Consider the following 21146-nt stretch of genomic DNA (forward strand, 5'->3'; position numbering starts at 1 on the left):
AGCCTTTGTGGGGCTGTGTTGCTGACGAAAAGATGATAGGCACGCCAGCATCGAGCAATCAATCCAAAAATCCCACAGGATCGCCTTCTTTAACCGGTAAGACCAAGTCAATGATCAAAAGTTGAGCTTTTTCTTTTCTTTTAGTCAGATTGTACATTATCATCGACGGCTCGCTTTAGCCAGAGGTCCCCAGTTTTCTCGGGGGTTCATCTGATATCGTACCAGCTTCTGCTCTCCTCGTCTTCGTGCGAGACGTGCTAGGTTCTCGTCGAATACGAGTGTCTTGCGCAGTTCCGCCTCACTAAGGAGGAGCTTGCCATCGCCGTTTGGTGCATCTGCTGTATTCTCGACAGGTGCCTCTGAACTCTGCTGTTCCACGCCCTCCATCGCAGAGTCATCTTTAGCCGTTTCCCCTGTAGCCCCACGCTTCTCTTGTCCAATGATTCCAGCGTCAGTCAGGATCTTCCATGCGGCGCTGTTTTTCTTGATACTCGATTCTTTGATTGGTGACTTCTGGCGAATCCATTCCGTTATTATCCACCAGATTGTAGACCAGGGTGCGTCAGTCTTGATACTTCCTGGTCGGCAGTGGCTTCGAGCAGTGCGGTAGCCAAGATGGATCAAGGCACCTCGAACCATGTCCTCACTTGGAGTTACGCAGCTCACCACATTGGCCAAACGGCTTGGAATAATGAAGAAAGGATAATGGTCAACGGTTGCAAGCTGAGCATCCTTGGGATCGACTGGTTCCTTGACCTCAGGGCCAGGCAGATACTCTTCGAGGGCTGTTCGCAGCATGCCCTCAAGTCTGGGCATCGTGCCATAGATGGAGGGGTCAGCCTCGGGAATTTGCGCCAGAAGCCTCTCAATAAACTCCTGCGAATGAATGTGACCACCATACATAGGGCCATTAATGTGCATCTTCATTCCACAGTGTTCGCAGTGTCGATCGGCTGATGGTCCCTGGGCCATAGTGTGCTTGTAAAAGGCGCCACTGCCCTTCTTGTTGGGCGCGGGCTTGCTTCTCAACATAGGCTGCGTTTCCCAAGCACCACAACCTGAGTCACAGCTGTAGACTAGCATAGTCTTGGAAGCGAGGAACTTGACCGACTGCGGGGACTTGGTCACCTTGATGAAGAATTTGGTGTAAAAATCGATCGAGAGCGAGAGAAGAGGCTCAATTGCCAACCCATACCTGGCAGCCGAGGTAGCAACGGCGTTCAGAACAAGTCGAAGACCAGCTTCGTGAGAGTGCATTCCCTTGATGGGAATTCCTCCATAAAGCGCAAAAGTCTTCTCGCAGTAGCTGTGACCTGCCCATACCGCACTGTCTGTGCAGGTGATACATAAGAGGCCACCGTCGTCTCTGATAGATTGTACGGCAGCGTCAAAGAAAGGTGCAGCTGTACCATAAGGATCCAGGTCAATAACATCGAACTTGTTGGTCTTGCCTGGGTTTCCGCCCTTGTCCCTGTTGGACAAGTCGTCTGCGATGCCTCGATACATGAGCGCAAGCGCATCACCTTGCGTGACGGTAATCTTGTCCTCGAGTCCATTATGCTTGGCGTTCATCCTAATAGATTCGGCAGCAGTGTCGGACAGATCGTTGGCCTTGACAGATGTAACAAAGGGTAGTTCGTGGGCATATCGAAGCGCTCGCAGCCCAGACGCCGATAGCGCATCCAGGATACGAAATGAGGGCTTTGTTTCTTTCTTGGGTTGTCGTGCTCCAGCATCGTTGGGTTTCGCAGCCTCTTCAGTCGCTTGCGCTTTGTCCTGTGGTGGAGGGTTCACGGCCTCGGTAGGCTTCTGGTCGTCATCGCCTCGCTTGCGCTTCTTGCTCTGCTTGTTCATCCTCGACTCGTACTGCTCCTTTCTCTTCTCTAGAGACATCTCGCCATATGTCTTGATCGCGAGGACAGAGAGATCACGGTTGTATTGCTGGATAGGGTTATAGAAGACCTGCTGAATTTCTCCACGATCCTCACCGATCTTAGCACCTTGAGGCACCAAGATAGTGGCTTTTCCCTCTGTGACCGTCCTAAACTCCTTCCCCTCGACGGTCACAGTTTCGACGCTGACCTTTTCCTCCACCATTTTTGCTGTGGTCGAAAATTGGCGATGCGCAATCGTTTTGTCGCAGGGAGCTCGGTAGTTGCGATTTGTGCTAAGGATCCGAGTTTTCGAAAATTGGTTTGTGAGATCCAAGATCGCTCCAGCGCCAAAGTTCGATCTTGATCTCCAGAAAACGCGAAACATATAAGAATGTTGCTTGGAAAGAATCTGCATGGCTGGAGAGCTTGTGGTTAACTGAAGCTAAATTTTATAAAATTCTGCCGCCCACGATGGCGCATGACCGTACACGGCAGGCGGTGAGAGCGGCCATCTTAACTAGCGATGGAAACTCGACAATTGCCTTTCTGATTAGTTAAGGTCTCTATATTCGTTCTTCGAATTCAAATTAATCACTCTTCAGTTAGTTTCAATTATGCTTGCGCAAACCATTGGCTAACAGCCTAGCTTAAACTCATTGCTCACTAATCGTAGCGAGAATTCAGGTACATAATTATTGTAGCGCATAAAAAGCACCGAGTGTTAATATTGAATTCTTTCAAAAAAGAAGAAAAACAAAGTGGGGTGATATAAATTTTGGGCTCAATTAGAGATGAAATACCGGTGCCAGAAAGAAGAATTCCTTGATACTCCATGAACCTGGTGGCTTCTACCAATTCATGTTCTCGCAATGGCTTCAGGGTAAGTTATCTACCTATTTTTGGCAATTGTCGATCTTGGAGAAGGATCAACAGGGAAGGTCTCCAACTCTCCACGGATCCATAGCGAGTGGAGGCATGAACCATTATTGCTCGCATCAGAACAGACCAGACCGAGAAGTTTGTCGTATACGATCAGATCATCACTTAATTCTCTCAATCTGACTGCATGACTCGGCACTTGGCTTTAGGTCAAGCGGTCAACTTGCCAGTCAAGTCCAGAAACCAATCAAAGACATCTTTTACCAGTCAATGTCCATCGGCATCGACCAACAAAAAAACTCTGCTTGAGCCTCTGTTGATCAAGGCGCAACAGCTCCGAGCTCTGCCCTAGAGGAAGCGACTCCAAGGATCCCCCCGGCCTGTATGTTGAGATGACGGGGGCGCTAAGACCCATGGAGATGAAAAAAATTGGGGGATGGGGGAAAATTGGATTGTATTTCAATGACGTAGTAACTGCGTAGAAACATGCAAGTTTGCATGTGAATTTGACTCAATTGTGAGTACTCGAAGTTATTCCCAACAACGTATTGTACAGTAAAATGCTCTTCTTTGCTGGTATAAAATTCAGTATCCAGCTTATACAGAGCCTACCGTCAATTTAAAGACTGCCAATCAATTTCCTCATAAAGAACAAGAGCCGCATACGGAAGCTTCCTCACCCTCCCTCTTCATGCGCTGCGAAGCTTCCCCTGGAAGCGCCATGATGAATTGACTCGGAGACGTACAAAACTAGGCCATCTCCGTACAAGGCACGGCTTGCATTCGTATCCTGTTGTATCAATATCGAGAATCTCTTGAAGCTAAGCCAGGAACATCGTGGCTCGGTACCTTGTCTGCTTCAGCTTCGACGCGACTAACAAAAGCCAATTGCTGCCCCATTGGCCATGAGTGATTTGTTGTTGGCTGACAAGTGACAACTGCTACCCCTCCACGCATAAGATAGTTAGAGCTGCTGCAGACTCTTGAAGCTACTGGGAACAATATCTTGGAATTAACAACCCGGCCCTCCCGGACAACCAACCTGGTTCCCCGTCTTGACCGCCAAAGACAACATCCAAGGTTTAGTTTGGTCGTACGAAGCTGATATGACTGTATCCAGCAGCATTCGACCAGAAGCTATGGGATGTGATAGAGTAGGATTCCGACCTATAGTACTTTTCAATGTGCGGTAGCTCACTCAACCTGAGTGTGTAGTATGTATGTACTAAATAAGGCACTTGTTGAGCTGTCCAAATTCGGTTACATGAAAATGACTTGATCGAGAGGAGCTGTTTGCTTTTTTCTTCTTCCCTTCCCTTCTTTCTTCTTTTTGGTATAGACGAGATATTTTTCCTCGTTCCTGCCCTCTTGTCTCTTCCTCTCACTCATGTCCTTCACCTCGTCAACCCTGAGCTCAATCTCTCACTTCTTTCCAAAAACATCGTCCAATATTGCATAATTATTCCTAGACACCCTTTTCTTCTCCCTTTCAACCCTTTTTAGGCCTATGCCGTAGGCTGATTCAGGCCTATTCCCCTCTTCCTCCCACCCTCATCTTATCTTTGGGATATTATCCCTCCTGTCGCTCGCTCAGGTCGGGCGTCGATCCCGCTCGATATCCCAGATCCAAGATCCCTGAACCGAACCGACGAGCCCACTAAAAACCACCCAAGCAGCGTCTTTGGAGCTCACTGACCACGGAGCACCCCACTAAGTTAACTTGCCTACTGCGGACGCGAACCGTTAGCTATCGATCATAGCTCCACTGCGACAGGCACGTTGCGTAGTGCAACAGCGCTTCCTTGGTTACGAGTTTCAGTGTCTGGCCGAGCTGTGCTTTTGTCGTTTCGCGGGGCACGAAGCGCCCGCCCTTCTCTTCTCTCATCATGAGTCCACCGCACACCATGACATCCAACGAGGTTTATTTGCTGCCGCTCAATGATGATGGCTCACCTCAGGTGCAAGGTGAATACATCTATCTCGCGCCCAGGTCCCACGAGCCTGTGACGGTTCGCTTTGCCATTGAGGGCACCTCGTCCATCTGTCGTCATGGCAGCCTTTGGGTCAACATCCCTGCCCAAGGTGATGAGTTTCGTCGCGATCATTTTCGCGAGTTCAAGTAAGCTTTGGCTCTCACTTTGATCCAATTGATCACTTTTGAGGCAGTTTGAAGCGTCCCAACGCTGTAACCAGCATACGCAACTCTGTGTAACTAACACAGTTGTTTTACAGACTTACACCCGATTTCAATCGAACTCTCGAAATCTCCATTCCCATTTATCAACCTGGTGCCTATGCCTTCTACACTACCTACGCTGAGCTACCCGACCTCAAGAAGGAGCTAGAAAACAGCTCTGAACAGAAGGAGAACCTCAAGAAGACTCCCCTGTACTATATCGATGTTGCGCCTAGACTTAAACTTGATGGCCGGCCATTGCCGTTGCCTGCCTTGTCAATCTTCTCCGTCATCAGCAAGTTCATGGGTAAATACCCCAATGACTGGGAGCGTCACCTTCACGGTATTAGCGATCGCGGTTACAACATGATCCATTTTACTCCTCTCCAGGTTCGCGGAGTGTCCAACTCCCCATACAGTTTGTATGACCAGCTTGGCTGGGACCCTGCTTGCTTTCCAGCAGGAGAGGAGGATGTGCAGAAGATGGTGGACAGCCTAGAACGCAACCACTCTTTGCTGAGTTTGACTGACATTGTGCTAAACCACACCGCAAACAACACAAAATGGCTTGAGGAACATCCCGAAGCAGGCTACAATTTGATTACAGCACCCTGGCTCGAGTCCGCTTATCAACTAGACACAAGTCTCTTGGAGTTGAGCGACAACCTGGCAAAATTGGGACTACCTACGGTTGTCAAGTCGACTGATGATTTGCTACTCATCATGAATGCGATCAAGACCGAGGTCCTTGCCAAAATCAGGCTATGGGAATACTATGCGGTTGATGTGGACCGAGATGCCGACGAGGCAGTTCAAGCCTTCTCCCAAGGAAAGAAATACACCTCTGAGGACGCTTCAGATTTTGAGAGGAAGTTGGAGAGCGCCAAATCTGCATCTATCAAGGACCAAGTCGAGTTCTTCAGAGAGTTCGGTTTAACAGGCACCGACCGGATGGGTGAGCGCTTTCGAAGGCGTGTCAAGCCTGACGTAGCTTCTAGCTTTTTGGCTTCATCCGTGGGTTCTTCCGACGAGAAAGCAGCCAGGGCCAAGATTGTCGAAATCTTGGAGATTCTCAATGTAGACTACTACAAAGAGTATGATGCTGAAGTGGATGACATTCTTCAGCAGATTTTCAACAGGATCAAGTATGTTCGACTTGATGACCACGGTCCCAAGCTTGGCGAGATCAACAAGGAGAACCCCTTGATTGAGCCTTACTTCACCCGACTCCCCAAAAATGAGACAACATCCAAGCTCAAGCCCGAAGAGATGGCTTTAGTCAACAATGGATGGGTTTGGGGCGGTAATGCGCTGGTCGACAACGCTGGCCCCGAATCCAGGGTGTACCTTCGCCGAGAGGTGATTGTCTGGGGTGACTGTGTCAAGTTACGATACGGCTCAGGCCCCGAAGACAACCCTTGGCTGTGGGAGCATATGACCAAGTATGCTCGCACACTGGCCAAGTACTTTGCCGGTCTCCGTATCGATAACTGCCACTCGACTCCCATTCATGTGGCTGAGCACATTCTTGACGAGGCTCGCCGGGTGCGACCTGACTTGTATGTTGTGGCCGAATTGTTCACGGGCTCTGAAGAGATGGACTACGTTTTTGTGAAGCGTCTTGGCCTCAGCTCCCTTATTCGTGAAGCCATGCAGGCATGGAGCACGGGTGAGCTTAGCCGACTGGTTCACAGACATGGAGGTCGACCCATTGGAAGCTTTGAGGTCGATGAAGTCTCCAAGTCGGATGTTCGCACCCCATCGAGTAGCCCGACTAGGCTCAAGAACGGCGAGACGAACGGGCATGTATCGCATTCAAGAGAGATTATTCGCACGATCAAGCCAAGCCCAGTCCATGCTCTATTCATGGACTGCACTCATGACAACGAGACACCGGCACAGAAGCGTGATGCCCGCGATACTCTTCCCAACGCTGCTCTTGTATGCATGTGCTCCAGCGCTACTGGTAGTGTTATGGGATACGATGAAATCTATCCAAAGCTTGTCGACCTTGTTAACGAGACCCGGCTTTACACATCTGCCTCGTCTGGAACGAAGCCTATTAAGATTGGAGGCGGCGAGGAGGGAATTGGCGGTGTCAAGAAGCTGCTTAACCAAATCCACACTTTGATGGGCAAGGATGGATACGACGAGACTCACATCCATCACGAGGACCAGTACATTACTGTTCACCGAGTGCACCCTGAATCTCGCAAGGGTTACTTCCTCATTGCACATACAGCTTTCCCAGGCTACGGCAATGGCAATGGTGATTTTAGCCCTGTTCATCTCACTGGAACCAAAGCTCGACACCTCGGCAGTTGGATGCTTGAGGTTGACGCCGGTGAAGAGGCAACGAAGCAAGTGCTTGGGGACAAGAAGTTCCTGCGCGGCTTGCCTAGTCGAGTTAAGGACGTACCTGGCATTCGCATGGAAATCAATGGTGACGACACTACCATCACTGTGCGCGACAAGTTCCCTCCTGGAAGCATCGCCCTGTTCGAGACCTGGATCCCCGCTGCTGAGCATTCGTCTGGCTTGGACAACTATGTCACTTCAGGGTCCAAGGCTGCATGGAATGAGCTCAGCCTCACAGACCTCAACTTCTTGATGTATCGATGTGAAGCTGAAGAGAGGGCCGAAAGCGACGGCCGAGATGGTGTCTACGATATTCCTGGACATGGAAAGCTTGTTTATGCTGGTCTCCAAGGATGGTGGAGTCTTCTCAAGAACATCATTAAGGACAACAACCTGGCCCACCCGCTGTGCCAGAACTTGCGTGATGGTGAATGGGCTCTGGACTATATTATTGCAAGACTGCAGCGAATCAGTGCCACTCCAGGTAATGAGGCACTTGCCCAACCCTTGAGATGGCTGGAGGAGCGTTTTGATGCCATTCGAAAGATCCCTAGTTTCCTGCTACCTCGTTACTTTGGTCTTGTCCTGCGTACTGCTTACATGGCAAGCTGGGACAGATCTCTCGAGCTCATGAACTCCAGCGTCCGGGATGGCCAATGGTTTTTGCAAAGCTTGGCCATGGTCAGTGTTCAGCAAGTTGGATATGTCAAGTCAGCATCATTGTGGCCCTTCAAGTTGGTTCCCTCTCTGGCTGCTGGTCTTCCTCACTTCGCTGTTGAATGGGCCCGCTGCTGGGGCCGAGACGTGTTCATCGCTCTTCGTGGACTTCTTATTGGTACTGGTCGTTTTGACGACGCTAGAGAACACATCCTTGCATTTGCCAGTGTATTGAAGCATGGCATGATCCCCAATCTTCTTAGCAGTGGCGATGCTCCCAGATATAACTCTCGAGACTCCATCTGGTTCTTCCTTCAGTGCATCCAGGATTATACACGTTTTGCCCCAGAGGGACTTGATATCCTCAAGGCCAAGGTCAAGCGTCGTTTCCTGCCTTACGATGACACATGGTTCCCCACCGATGATGAGAGGGCATACTCCAAAGAGAGTACCATTGAGGAGATTATCCAAGAAGCACTCCAAAGACATGCTTCCGGCATGAAATACAGGGAAGCTAATGCCGGTCCCCAAATTGATTCCCAAATGAAGGATGAGGGTTTCAACCAGGAGATCAAGGTTGATTGGAGCAACGGTATCATCTTTGGCGGTAACCAATTCAACTGTGGTACATGGATGGATAAGATGGGTGAGAGTGAACGCGCAGGATCCAAGGGAATCCCTGGAACTCCTCGTGACGGTGCTGCTATCGAGATCACTGGCATGCTGTACAGCACTCTCGATTGGCTCGCTGGGCTTCATAAGGATGGAAAATATGCTTACGCAGGCGTGGACAAATCTGAGGGTGGCTCTATCTCCTTGGCTGACTGGGCTGGTCTACTCAAGGCCAACTTCGAGCGCTGCTACTATGTCCCCATATCTCCCGAGGAAGATTCCAAGTACGACGTCAATACGCCAATTGTGAACCGCCGAGGGATTTACAAGGATCTCTACAAGTCTGGCAAGGAGTATGAGGACTACCAGCTGCGTCCTAACTTTGCAATTGCCATGACTACTGCGCCCGCTTTGTTCAACCCGGACCATGCCATGCATGCTCTGTGTGTTGCCGATGAGGCCCTTAGGGGACCTCAAGGAATGGCGACTCTGGACCCTGCGGATCTGAACTACCGCCCTTACTACGTCAACAGTGAAGATAGTGACGATTTTGCTACAAGCAAGGGCCGTAACTACCACCAGGGACCTGAGTGGATCTGGCCCACTGGCTTCTTTCTCCGAGCCCTTCTCAAGTTTGATCTCAAGAGACGAACAACACCTGAGGGTCGCACTGAGGCGTTCCAGCAGGTTACCCGAAGACTGAGTGGGTGCAAGAAGATGATCCAGGAGAGCCCTTGGGCTGGTCTCCAAGAGCTGACGCAAAAGAATGGCGAATACTGCGCTGACTCTGTAAGTCGATTTCTTGAGTATGTGAACACTTTGATCGTATACTAATCCCTATATAGAGTCCCACACAGGCTTGGTCGGCAGGATGCCTGATCGACTTATACATGGACGCTACTGAGGAACAGAACAAGGCATAGAGCCATTTTTTAAGAGGAGGAATTGATGATGGGACCTGAGGATTGGGCATGGGCTTGAATCAAGCATACAATACCACGCATTAACTACTACTATAGCATTCTCCTGATTAGGTTAATAACAAGCATCTTTAAGCGTTGTAGCATTAACCTTGTTGAGCCAAAAGCCAAAATGAAATTGTCTATATTAGGTTATCCGATTCGTTGACATTGAGGCGTTGCTCAGAAGACGTTATCGTTATGACTTATGAGTAGATCAACATTGCACCAAGATGAGGGGAATGTATCGCACTAAGAAGAACTGCTATCTGCGAGTAGAAGATTTCGTGGGTGGTTGAATTGTAAATGCTGTATCAAGGATAGACTCCAAACCTCTTCCCATGCCGAGGAAGCTGTAGGTAATAAAGATGACCAAATAACTAACCAGAGAGTATTTCTGTTCTGGTCTAAATAAAACAAATAAACAGCTTCGTTTTTTCCCCTCCTCGCCTCGTGGCAGAGCCAACGTCACATTCCACCCACATGCTGGGAATGGAGGCGAGACTCGCTCCGTGGTAACAGCCACCACAAAAACGGAAACAGAAACAACAAATCAGGAGGATACGCCAACCCTCCTCTTCCTCCCAACGCCAGAATATACCTAAAATATGAACAAGAACGCCACAGGGGGCACAGCACGACTGGCCACCAACAAACGCGTGAGTATTGGACCATGAAAGATGATGCAGACGGCATCTTTCAACCATGCTTGAATAATCAAGTGTCTGCATGTTCCTGTGGTCAGTACCGAATGCATTCGTTTCCTCCTCTTTCAAGTGCTGATATAGCCCCCTTCACCAACTAAAAGTCATATGTTTTCAATGATATGGAATAGAGTAAGGCCGTTTAAATGAATAAATGCACGGTTTATATCGTAAGGCGAACAGAATGTCGAAGTGCTTTTTAACTCGGACATGGCAAGGAGAGTCGTTATGAGATCGGAACTGGCGTTAACAAAGTCGAGCACGAAGTAGGTATCATGTTCGGTCGCGGACGATCCATCGCTTCTTCTCCTTGGGCTTCTCCTCCACGGGAGCACCGGCGGCAGCACCTGGTAGCATGAGGCCATGCGAGTTTCGGTTCGATTCATCGTCGTAGGGAAGACCTCCGGACTCTGATGCCTCCATGCCGGGACCCCAAGATGGTCGAGATGCAGATCCAGAGTGCTTCTGGCCGAGGTGAGTCTGACGATCCTTCTTGCGCAGGTAACGGCGACGCCAGATGCAGGCACCGATCCAAATGGCTGCGATGCCGACAACGAGAACGACAATCATGATGACCCATTGCCAATGGTTGGAGATCCTGATACAGTTAGAACAATTCAAGGTGTGAGAAGTAAATCGTCGACATACCAATCGCCACCACCTCCATTGTTAGATAGCTTGCTACCAGACGTTGATGAAGCATCGTCACCTGTCAAAGTCGTAGAGCCGCCAGTTCCAGTTTTCTTGGTTGTTCCTCCATTTTGAGCAGTCGAGACGCTACACATGCTTCGAAACCAGCCGGCGATGGATGAAAGGCCCTTGGGATCCGCGGTACATGCGTCATCGCAGACACCCGTAGTGGCGGTCGAGAAAGCGGCGACTCGTTGATCCAGACAGAAACATTGCGTGTAGGCGGTTGGGCCAGCATCAGCGGCTACTTGAGGAGGAACACAGGCACCGTTGGCATCGTAGAGAGGACCGCAAGCGGCGGCGCAAGCGGGAAGGATCTTCTGGTTGTTGAAGGGAACGATGGTGGTGACGGGGGCTTCACCTCCTTGTTGGGCTGTTCAGGTTGAGTCAAGGTTAGTATGAGGGGATTTGCGAAATCGACGTGGATTGAAGCCGAAGGATGACGCACCCATTTTGACGAAGATTAAGGGTCAGTTAAGCCCAGTTGGGAGAGTTCGATAGTCCAAGTCGTGGTCGTGGTCGAGGTCGAGATCGGTGTCGAAGGGAGAAAACGAGCGACGGGATCGTAGGAGGAAAAGATACGATACAGACACAGACAGTAACGAGAGACGAGGATTAAGGTTGTGTTCAGTGGAACCGGGGGGCGGGAGGTGTCCTTTGTATGTATGTGTGTGTGTGTCTGTGTGTGTGTATGTGAGGGAGGCAAGACAAGACAAGGCCTGGAGAGGTAGGTATGTACAGCGTGGAAGCGACCTGGAAAGGAAATGCCGTGTCTGTCTGTCGTCTGTGTGTAGCCAAGGCTGGCTTGCGTTTGTGCAATACGCTATTGAAAGAGTCGTGTCGTCACCAAACCACTTTGAGTAGAGGGGAATAAACAAAGTCTGACCGAAGCCAAGCCCAACCTCTCTTCTTTGTGTTTTTTTCCGTCCGAAAGAGAACAATGAGATCAGAAGACCCAGTAGAATTCGGTAGTTGGTCGAGAGAAGGATCGATTTCACTTGCTGATCGATAGGTAATCGATGTTTGATGGAGATAGATGGCTGGGAAGAGACGAGGAAGACGAGAGCCCAGAGAAAAAAAGAGTGGGTGGGAGCAATGGAAGTCACAGTGAACAACAGCCTGTAGCCGGGGAAAAACTGGGCCACTATCTCACTGTAAGCGGCAGAGTCGGGCGACTTTGTAGCGGGACAAGACCAGGGCCAGGGATGTTTTTTTTTTTCCTTTCTGGCAGCGGGTGCAAGGGAAGGGGGGGGGTCTTGTCTCGTCTCTTTTAGATGCGACGGTCTTGCCGAACTCGGAAACGGATTGGAATTGTGAGGAGATGACCCGATGATAGCATTTGGAGGGGAATGCACAGTAAAATGAATGTCACCAAAAGCATTCACTCACTCACTAAAGAAATCTGGAGGGAGGGAGGGAAATACTTGGAATACAAACATAAACTTGCCGCGTAAGTCAACTCTGGGCACTTTCACTGGATGGTAGCAGCCGCCCAACCCCAACCCATCGGTACGAGAACAAAAAAAGATGGTGCCAAGGGACTTGATGTCCAGGTATCTACGGGAAGCCCGGAAGCCATCTACACATGGTGTCGGTACATGGACCCCATGTATCTTCGTTCAGGTATGGGTTGTATCACGCGGTCGAATCCAGTGGCCTGGGCTTGGCGCATTGGGCTTGTCCAAAGGCAACAAGAAAGAGAGTTTCCGCAATTATTATCGGCAACTGAAGCTGTACTTGGATGCATCATGCGGAGAAGATCATTTCTCACCAGAAATGCCATCTTGCATTGCATAGGTACACATCCGTACAAGTCTGCCCCTTTTTGTTTCTGGTGTTTTCGTCTCGTTTTGTTTACTTGGTCTTGTCCCTTACAGTAGAACAGAAAACGTCTGAGAGCGTCTCAGTTTCAGCACAACATCGATGAGAGCCCACAGTCTGTATCATCCATTATCATGGTCCGTATTATCCGTGATGCTGAACTGTATAACTGTGCCACCTCGTACAACGACATTGCCGTTACCGTCTTGCAGGCCTCTCGTCATCTCGTGTACAGTATTGTTAGGTACACAGACACAATCTAACCTTTTCTGGTTGTATTATGAACTACTGTCCATAGCGGCAGAGGCCTCGACAGCTGAACTTGTCCCCTGGTGCCAAAATAAACTCGTCAATGATAAACCTAAACTTGGGCTAGATCTTTTTGTCAGCTAAACCTGAGGTCTCCAGTCTGATTGACTTTCTTTCAGTGGGAGACTACGGTAAAAAAGAGCCGAAATCGTGCCCAGCCTAGCCAGCCCAGGCCATTCAGCGGAGTTGCGTGCCTGAAATAGTGCTTCTCCACTGCCACCCTTCAGGCGATTGGTTGGATTCTGGGTTTCTCCGTCATTGCAATTTCCGATGCGTGCGCCTCTTCTCATGTTGCCCAACAGAGAAACCTCATGATAGAGATTTTGTCAGAAAACGGCAGGTCAATTGTGTTCTAGAGTGTTATCCCCTGCCAAGAACCAAGACTCACCTGCATCTTACCTTTTGCAAACTGCAACTTTGAGACTTTGGTATGTGATTTACTTTTACTGTCCCTTATTTACCTCGACACCATCTTTGACGATGTGGTACCCCCGATACGAATACAGTAATACAACTTTAAATGCGCTCAAATACGAGAAATTCCCTCCTCCATCCTCAGCAGCCTCGATTTGGTGAGATATCCATCCGTACTTGGCGGGTTTAATGCGTGTAATATCGACAGCCATGACGACGACTTTACTACTAGTATTCTATAGCACACGGATCAACTGTCAGCTCTGCCTCTAGCACTCTAGCACTCATTTGCAGTCAATGCTTGACAGTCAAGCCATGTTATCGCTGTCAGAATTAGCTTCCGCCCTATTCCTCAAGCCTTCCATTAGCTGCACCGTATTTTACACGGCGTCACATTGATGATTGAGTTCATGCACACCACACCAAGCCATTGCCAAGATATTGCCTAGACTGAAGTATCTTGGAACCTCATTTCTGGGCATGCCATTCAGGTTGAGCATATTGTGTTTTAGTTGACCGCTAGACTTGACTATTCTATCATATTTATTGCTATAAAATAAATATTAATGTCATATCTAACCCTAAAATCTCTATTCCGGACCATTCCCGCCTTACAATGAACCATCCCATGACGTGCATTTACCTATAATTTCACTGAAGTCATGTGGTTACTAGCTTATTATTGCTTCCATCAGAGCATCTAGAAACATAACAAACCGCTCATCACGTTCATCTAGCGTGTCAAGAGTCTGGAATTTTACGTGACAGTTCCTCCCTTTCAAATGAGGGTCTCTAACCTGTAACATATCAAAGTGGATGAATAATGTAAAACAATTGTCTCGGATTAATATCTTGATCCACATTCTGATATCCTCAACATTCAATCCCTATCTCAAACGTCTCCATCTTCCTCTGACATTTGACCCAGAGTAAAATATGGCACCATGAGACGCTAATCGTCACTACCAAAAGTCCCAGACTCCAGTTGATCGTTTTCTCCAGCTTGGCTTCATCGTTTGTGTGGCCTTTGTGTAGATCATCCCTAGACGTTTTTGCCTTTGCCCTTTCCCTCAACCTTGTCGTTGTTGCCAGGCTGATTATTGTCTTCCAGTTCCTTCATGTCTTTATCTATCTGGTCTGATGTTTCTTTCGGGCAGGATCTTTGCTCGCGACCAGGCAATTCAATTAAAAGGGGAGGCTCTTGATTGAGCGTCTGATCTTCCCATGTTCCTATTGCCGCCGGCTGTGGTTGACTTGACGCTGCTTGAGAATTGCCTCCTCCACCTGATGTAGTCTCTGTAGATGAATTTCCACGAGACCCAGATGGCTTCCCATTCATCGGTCGAGCGGCCTCTTCTTTTTTGCTAGGGCCCTTCTTTGGCTGATTGGCCTTCTTTGATTGATCAGACATGATGATAGGCGAGTTCTGTGAAGACTGATGCCAGAGTACGTGAAGAGTGTTTCCAGATGATAGAGCGTTATCTCAAAACTCCAAGATGAAAGTGTTCTCTGCGTAGACTAAAGTCTTTAACAAGTTCTTGGTGATCATATCAAGGGGAGAATGCCTAGCATTTATAGTCCGAGAGAACGAGAGGCTCTCTCATCCGTTTGTATTGCAGATGATGCAAACTCTCCTAACGAAACTCAAGCATGACCTCTTATGACTCTAGTGGTAAAGCAGACTGCTTCATACTCTGTTTGTTGGCTCATTGCCAGACCGCAAAGTATGGTCACTGGTTACACTGGGATGCTCTGGGATCAGGGTTGAAGTTATATCGTCGGTGATTCATCTAGAAATCGAGCACTTAGGGGACAATCTGATGCTCACGCACGCTACTGCATGTGTATCCTATTCAGGATAGTATGGTCGGGTTGGGATAACACGCACTCACTTTTGTCTGATTTATTAGTGAATCAGTGAGAAGGGGTTGTGATGCGATGCATCATGAGACGATAACACCATGTCTCTTTGCTGTGAAGGTAGCTCTGAATCTGCCTTCTTACGCATTCATCGGACTATCATACCGCATATCCGCAAACTTTCAGATGCAATCATTGTTCAGTCTCTTCTTTGCTCGCAATATTAAACGCAGATGATGATGCCTGTCATCCATTACGAACAATACATGAAGCTAGGGATAGTGACGGATGAGATATCAGCTGGCCTATCCATATATCTCAAGACTCGAAGTCCCGCTCGGTGATTCTCATGCGGCTACCTGTTGTCTTAATGCGTAAAGCCGTTTCGACTCTGGTCTCCAATCAATCACAACCACTAGCACTCTCGACATGCTGCATCTCTCGCATCTTACGCAATGCGTCCCACAAGGTGAAGCAGTCATCGATCCTGTGAGCGCGGGTGATTGCAGAATGAATCAGGAAGAGAGTATGAGAAGTTTCCCGGAATGTTTGTAGATTAGCAAAAAGAGGCCAGAGCCACGCCTGATCCTAGAACTGTCTCAGTCGCGCTATTGATTTGGATGTTACACAAAAGGCATGTGAGCCTATGAGCGTAGCAAACAGGGACGGCAGATGCGATGACAAACTCACGAGGTGAGGTGTTGATGCGGGCATCCCGAATAATATGCGTATCGGCATGAATCAATGTCGATACCCGTATAATCAATGCATAAGCAGGAATTTGAGACTTGCCGGTATCTTACGCTTGTAGATTGCTCTGCCACAGATGCACAACATTAGCTTGCTTTGATATCAGGTTGTTGAGAAAATAGCGCCGAGAACCCGATTAATAATCGACGCAAGGTATTCTGGGATGTGAATACTCCTGGAGTCATTCAATAGTTGATCAAATTCCGTTTGTGTGCTTCCTCATTATGGGATCTCATGTTTCCTGGGCCAAAGGGTCATTAGCTAGCCTCACAAACAACTTCATAGGCAGGTGAATCACGATAAGGGATACATCGTATAGTCTAAATTCTGTAAACGAGAGATGGTATCCTATGTAAATCACTTTTGGTTCTTGTTTGTAGATCCTCCCACTGAGACTGCAAAGCCTCCAAGTTCACCTCATTAGATGCTTCTAGCACAATCTAAAAGACATTACCCTTGGTCTGCTGTCTGTCGATCGGCTTGTTACGCCAGACAATGACGCAGATACAGATTAAAGGCAAGAAAGCGCATCCGGCAATAACCATCTCGCGCTGTACGACTCCGTAGGCGTGAACAACGGCATCTCGGATAGGAGTGCCAATGGGGTCGGCCATCTGCAGCTTCATGTCACCGTAGAGGGCAGCGGTTTGGTTCTTGGCATCCTGGGGGAGAGCATTGTACATCTCTCTGGGTAGATCGTTAGTCCACAGGGCACCAGAGATGCCGAAACCGATGGCCTGGCCGATGGAGCCGAACATAGAGTAAAGTGCAAGCACAACGGCAATCTCCTGGTGGGTAACCTGAGTCATGATGGCCAGAGGCCCGGTCATGGCCCAGATACCACCGCAAACACCATGGAAGACCTGGCACATGACAAGGTAACCGATGTCGTTTCCAGGCTGTCGGAAGTGAATGAGAAGTGCAGTACCAAGAACACACCAGGGGATACCGAAGACTGCAGGCCAGTAGTATCTTCCATACCAACGGAGGAAACTGTATGCCATGTTAGCAGAATGATCATATTGGTTGGCACATTGGCGCAACTTACAGTCCAATGAAGGGCGCCAGGATAGTTGAGGTCACAGAAAATGCGTTCAGAGTGTATCCAGCGGTGGCAATGCTGAGACCATGGACAACCTGTAGGTACGAGTTGTAATAAGTGTCCCAGGCAAAGATGGACATGTTGAGAAAAGCGCTTAGAAGACAAGCACCGAGGATGGTTCGGTCTTTGAGAAACTTGAAAGGCACATAGGGCACCTTAGCATACCATTTCTCCCAGGCAGCAAACCCAGCAAGGCAAACGACGCCGACGACAAGCATTGCGATGATATAGTCAGTCTTCCAACCGTTGGGAGCACGAGTGGCAATGTTGAGGGGGGTCAGGATAAGAGAGAAGCCAGCGATGGTGAGGATCATGCCAACAATGTCAAATTCGACAAAGTAGTACTTGGTTGAGTCCCAGATACTGCGCTGACTCTTCTCTGGCAAGTATCCAAGCTTCTTGGCCTTGATTTCATGGTACATGAAAATGGCAGACACGGGAATAGAGAAGAAGACAAGAATGATACAGAAAGATCCAAAAGCCCAGCGATAGGTCGAGTGCTTGAAGAACAACTCGGCAATCTTAGGGCCACCGAAAGTGGAAGCAAGTCGGGGGCTCATGTAAAGGCCGAACATGATCATACGGTTGCGGAGAGAAGTCATATCTGAGAGAACGACATCGATAATGTAGCTTAGACCAACGTGGCCAACCCAATAGAAAGTATGACCAGCAGCATAAGTCTCAACATTCTTGCAGCAGGCCTTCATAATCATCCCGATGATAATTATCAGAATCATGAGCAGGAACCCCTCGTTTCGGCCGCGGATATCAATGATCTTGGCGATGGCGAGCTTGCTAACACCCGCAATGATGGATCCGAAGACACTGGTAATAGCGAGAAGGCCGTGCTGGCTGAACGAAGACGTGACATATGGCACCAAACTGGAGTGAACAGCTTGAAGGAGAGTATCGACAAAGTTGACCAAGTAGAGGCTGTATCAATGTTAGCGGGTTCTCAGTGGTTCATAAACAGGAGCATTAGAGAGCATACAAGATGAAGACAGCCCACATCATACCAGGGGACCAGACTTTGGTGATGGCCTCGACGCGCTTGACACCATCCTGTTTGATCTCAGAGCCATCATCGGAGTCATGTTCCTTTTCCTTGTCGGGGAAATCATTGATGACATGGTTCTCAGGCTGTATCTGCTTCTCGAAGTCGCCCTGGACTTGGGCTGGGCTAATGGAAGCGGCCATGCTTTTTTCTTGATGAGATCTTCGAGCTCTAGTGATGACCAGAGAGCTGGGAATAGACTTGTAAAGAAGGTTAAAAAGTGCCACGAGTGGGTTATACTTGGCTGAAGGCCTTCGTACTTAGGGTAGTGGCATGAAGGGACATAAATGCAACACAGAGATGTGATTAAGGCCGCGGATTTATACACAGCGTTACATTCTCCAGAAATATTCGCGACATCCCGTCTCGTCTCTTCCTCCATGAGTGGCAAGACAGTGGGATGGATTGGTCCATCTTCTGGGTCCTGTAGGGATTAGTCTTGCACCAGACATGTTCAGTAGAGCTACCAGTGCCTTGTTACGGAAGTCGGACTAATGCCAAGCTCTTTTACAGAGAAAAAGTGCGCAGAGAAGGGCCAAGAAGGGTCGTAGATTCATGGTTCCTGTATTGCAGTGGATGGTTCTGAGTGGAGTTTCTGCGGTAAGACGGATCAGAACCCTTGAGCATCGGAGAGAAGTCTAGTGTCAGGGAATAATGCTTTGTTCTCATTGGGAGAAGCTTGAAGGATTCATGTCGGTAGAAGATCACTTCCGTAACTGGTCTAATACCGAACTCTGGCCGCTGCAGAGGCTCTTTTGCGATTCAGGGATGCTCGCCCAAGCTGCCTTTATCTGATCATCAGATAAGCCGATAAAGGAGATTTAGTGGGGAGTCCCATCGCCTAATCCAAGCCGGTACAAAGGATCCCAGCATAATGAGTTCATGACCGATGCCGTTCGGTGAACTCTCACAGTCCGGTCCTCGACAAGAGTTGCTAGAATTGATATGGATCTCTCCCAAGCACGAATTAGAAACTTGATGACCTGCAAATAGTTGAGGTATCCTGTGAGCTATCCGTTTACTTCCGGCCCCAAGAACAAATCCTAGCAGAGTTTTACGTACCCAGTTGAGGCGTGCTGGGTTTATGTTGCGGCGCGGCTCTTCCAGCCACCAGCGACTGATCATCTAGATAAGATAAGATCGTATGAGATAAGGTTTCTCATGTTGGTTCATCGCAGTTCCTGTCGCTTAAGCAGCCCTTGTCCGCATTTCTCGTCGCATTGTGTGTTCTGCTTGACTGCAAGCCGACGAGATAGTCTTTCTACGTATTTGTCAGAAAATCGCGATGTCGAAAGGCAAAGTTGGTTGCTGTTCAAGTAACGCCTCTTACCTCATCGCGAACTAGTAGGTAAAAGCGCGTTGTTTCCGGTGGACAACATGAAGCCATCGCCTCTAGTCGGTGCAGAGCTAAACTGAAGATCCTGGGCAGTTCCACATCGTTTTACTGGAAATCCTTACTAGCACACGATATCTTATGCGGCCAAGAAGGACAGAAACGGAGTTTACCGACGTAATGGAGTCTTCGTGCATTGGAAAGTGGAGGATTTGAAGAAGAAGGATTCTATTGCAGTGGAGCCCTCTGGCCTTATACGACCCTCGTTCAGCCAATGCTCTCTCTTGTCTCAAGGTCTTGCCTTGAAGATCGTTCGAGCAGGCGTGGGGGCCTTGGGCATAATCTAATCTCCATCTTGACAACAGCGAAATGCTTAGGATCGAGGTGACTCTTCCTCGGAGATGAATATCTTGACTGATCAGAAAGGTATCAACAATGGTGGGCCAGATAATTAGGTAGCATTAGAGCCATCGTGTTAGTAGTAAGATAAGGAAAATAACAGTCTTTTTACTAAAGGCAATAAATCGAGCATTTTTCATCAGAAATTATATCTAACTTTGAAAACAACCCTACATAGACAATATTAGAACAAGCTCTATTATCAGCATTTACTCGTGGACCTGTCTAAGAGTTCGAGGTAAACAGTAGTAAGAATCTATCTTGATTTGATTTCTATTAAATACTTCGTTAGTTGTCAGGAATATCAAATGAAAGGTTCGTATCGTATATGATGTGGCAAAGGATAGTAATGGATGCGCGCCAAACCTTTGATTCACTTATCACTGCAGGTCACTAGGGTCTCAGGCTCTGAGACGGCATTTGCATAATAAAGACATGCTAGTTTGAGTATACTGTTCAAGTCGCCTTGCCAAATGGTATGGATGATAATATTTCCTTATATTTCAATAACCTTCAGGATCTTACTTGATATACAAAACCTTCAACAAGTGGCACTTGCTATCAGAGTTTTCCTTGGCCGGTCTTCTCTACAAAATGGGTTTAGACTTTGCATGGAAATCAGCGCAACATCTCAAATGAGTCAGTCAACCGTGTGATATTCAAGATGGCTTTGAATAAGCTTCGCGTATCATCGTATCGATAGAGTCCCTCCTAACAAATGGGCACCATATGCTTGGAGAAGCTAGGTACTGCAGAGTATATTTTTCTCCAAGGCAGCCCTCCAAACACTTAGATGATCTAGCGTTGGCAACGTGAAGGCTCTCTGCCCAAGATAGGTAGTGAAATAGTCAACAAAAAAAACTCGGCATGTTGCTTGCCATCATCAGGAATGAGGATAGAGACTTCGAGGATATGTGATTGAAATCATACCTAAATGGCAAGGTCCAATGGACATAGAACTTACTTATTCTCTGACACTTTGAGCCTTTATCTGTTGCCAGAAACTTTCAACATACATATATAAACTTCTAAATGTTGTATGATATAAACTCAAAACGACTGTCTAGACTTATATAAATAATGGGCTTTACTTTTCACCACCCGGCCGGTTTCTGTGCATACTGATCTATCCTTGCTTCAAGAATTTCAACCGACAGCTGGCACAAAGAACAACAATCGATTATACTAATTAATC

At 48.2% G+C, this 21146-nt stretch overlaps 5 protein-coding genes across 5 annotated transcripts; 1 reads left to right on the top strand and 4 right to left on the bottom strand.

Moving 5' to 3' along the window:
* Nucleotides 1–159: 159 nt before the first annotated feature.
* FTJAE_10586 (N2 N2-dimethylguanosine tRNA methyltransferase) lies at nt 160–2289 on the bottom strand (the record flags this gene model as incomplete). Its single annotated transcript, XM_037343443.1, has 1 exon — nt 160–2289. One exon carries the CDS (start codon nt 2287–2289, stop codon nt 160–162), a length of 2130 nt encoding a protein of 709 aa, XP_037202317.1.
* Nucleotides 2290–4639: 2350 nt separating this feature from the next.
* Nucleotides 4640–9479, top strand: FTJAE_10587 (glycogen debranching enzyme; the record flags this gene model as incomplete). Its single annotated transcript, XM_037343444.1, has 3 exons — nt 4640–4872; nt 4986–9345; nt 9402–9479. The coding sequence occupies 3 exons, from the start codon at nt 4640–4642 to the stop codon at nt 9477–9479; spliced, it is 4671 nt and encodes a 1556-aa protein (XP_037202318.1).
* A 1013-nt stretch (nt 9480–10492) lies between these two features.
* FTJAE_10588 (uncharacterized protein) lies at nt 10493–11361 on the bottom strand (the record flags this gene model as incomplete). The annotated part of the gene is made up of 3 exons (XM_037343445.1): nt 10493–10817; nt 10868–11282; nt 11331–11361. The coding sequence occupies 3 exons, from the start codon at nt 11359–11361 to the stop codon at nt 10493–10495; spliced, it is 771 nt and encodes a 256-aa protein (XP_037202319.1).
* Nucleotides 11362–14495: 3134 nt separating this feature from the next.
* FTJAE_10589 (uncharacterized protein) lies at nt 14496–14864 on the bottom strand (the record flags this gene model as incomplete). The annotated part of the gene is made up of 1 exon (XM_037343446.1): nt 14496–14864. One exon carries the CDS (start codon nt 14862–14864, stop codon nt 14496–14498), a length of 369 nt encoding a protein of 122 aa, XP_037202320.1.
* Nucleotides 14865–16503: 1639 nt separating this feature from the next.
* On the bottom strand, nt 16504–18362 carry FTJAE_10590 (siderophore iron transporter mirB; the record flags this gene model as incomplete). The annotated part of the gene is made up of 3 exons (XM_037343448.1): nt 16504–17056; nt 17112–18098; nt 18157–18362. The coding sequence occupies 3 exons, from the start codon at nt 18360–18362 to the stop codon at nt 16504–16506; spliced, it is 1746 nt and encodes a 581-aa protein (XP_037202321.1).
* Between the last annotated feature and the right edge of the window lie 2784 nt (nt 18363–21146).

This window comes from Fusarium tjaetaba, assembly GCF_013396195.1.
Source record: "Fusarium tjaetaba strain NRRL 66243 chromosome Unknown NRRL66243_c0000249, whole genome shotgun sequence".
In the NCBI taxonomy this organism is placed as follows: domain Eukaryota; kingdom Fungi; phylum Ascomycota; class Sordariomycetes; order Hypocreales; family Nectriaceae; genus Fusarium; species Fusarium tjaetaba.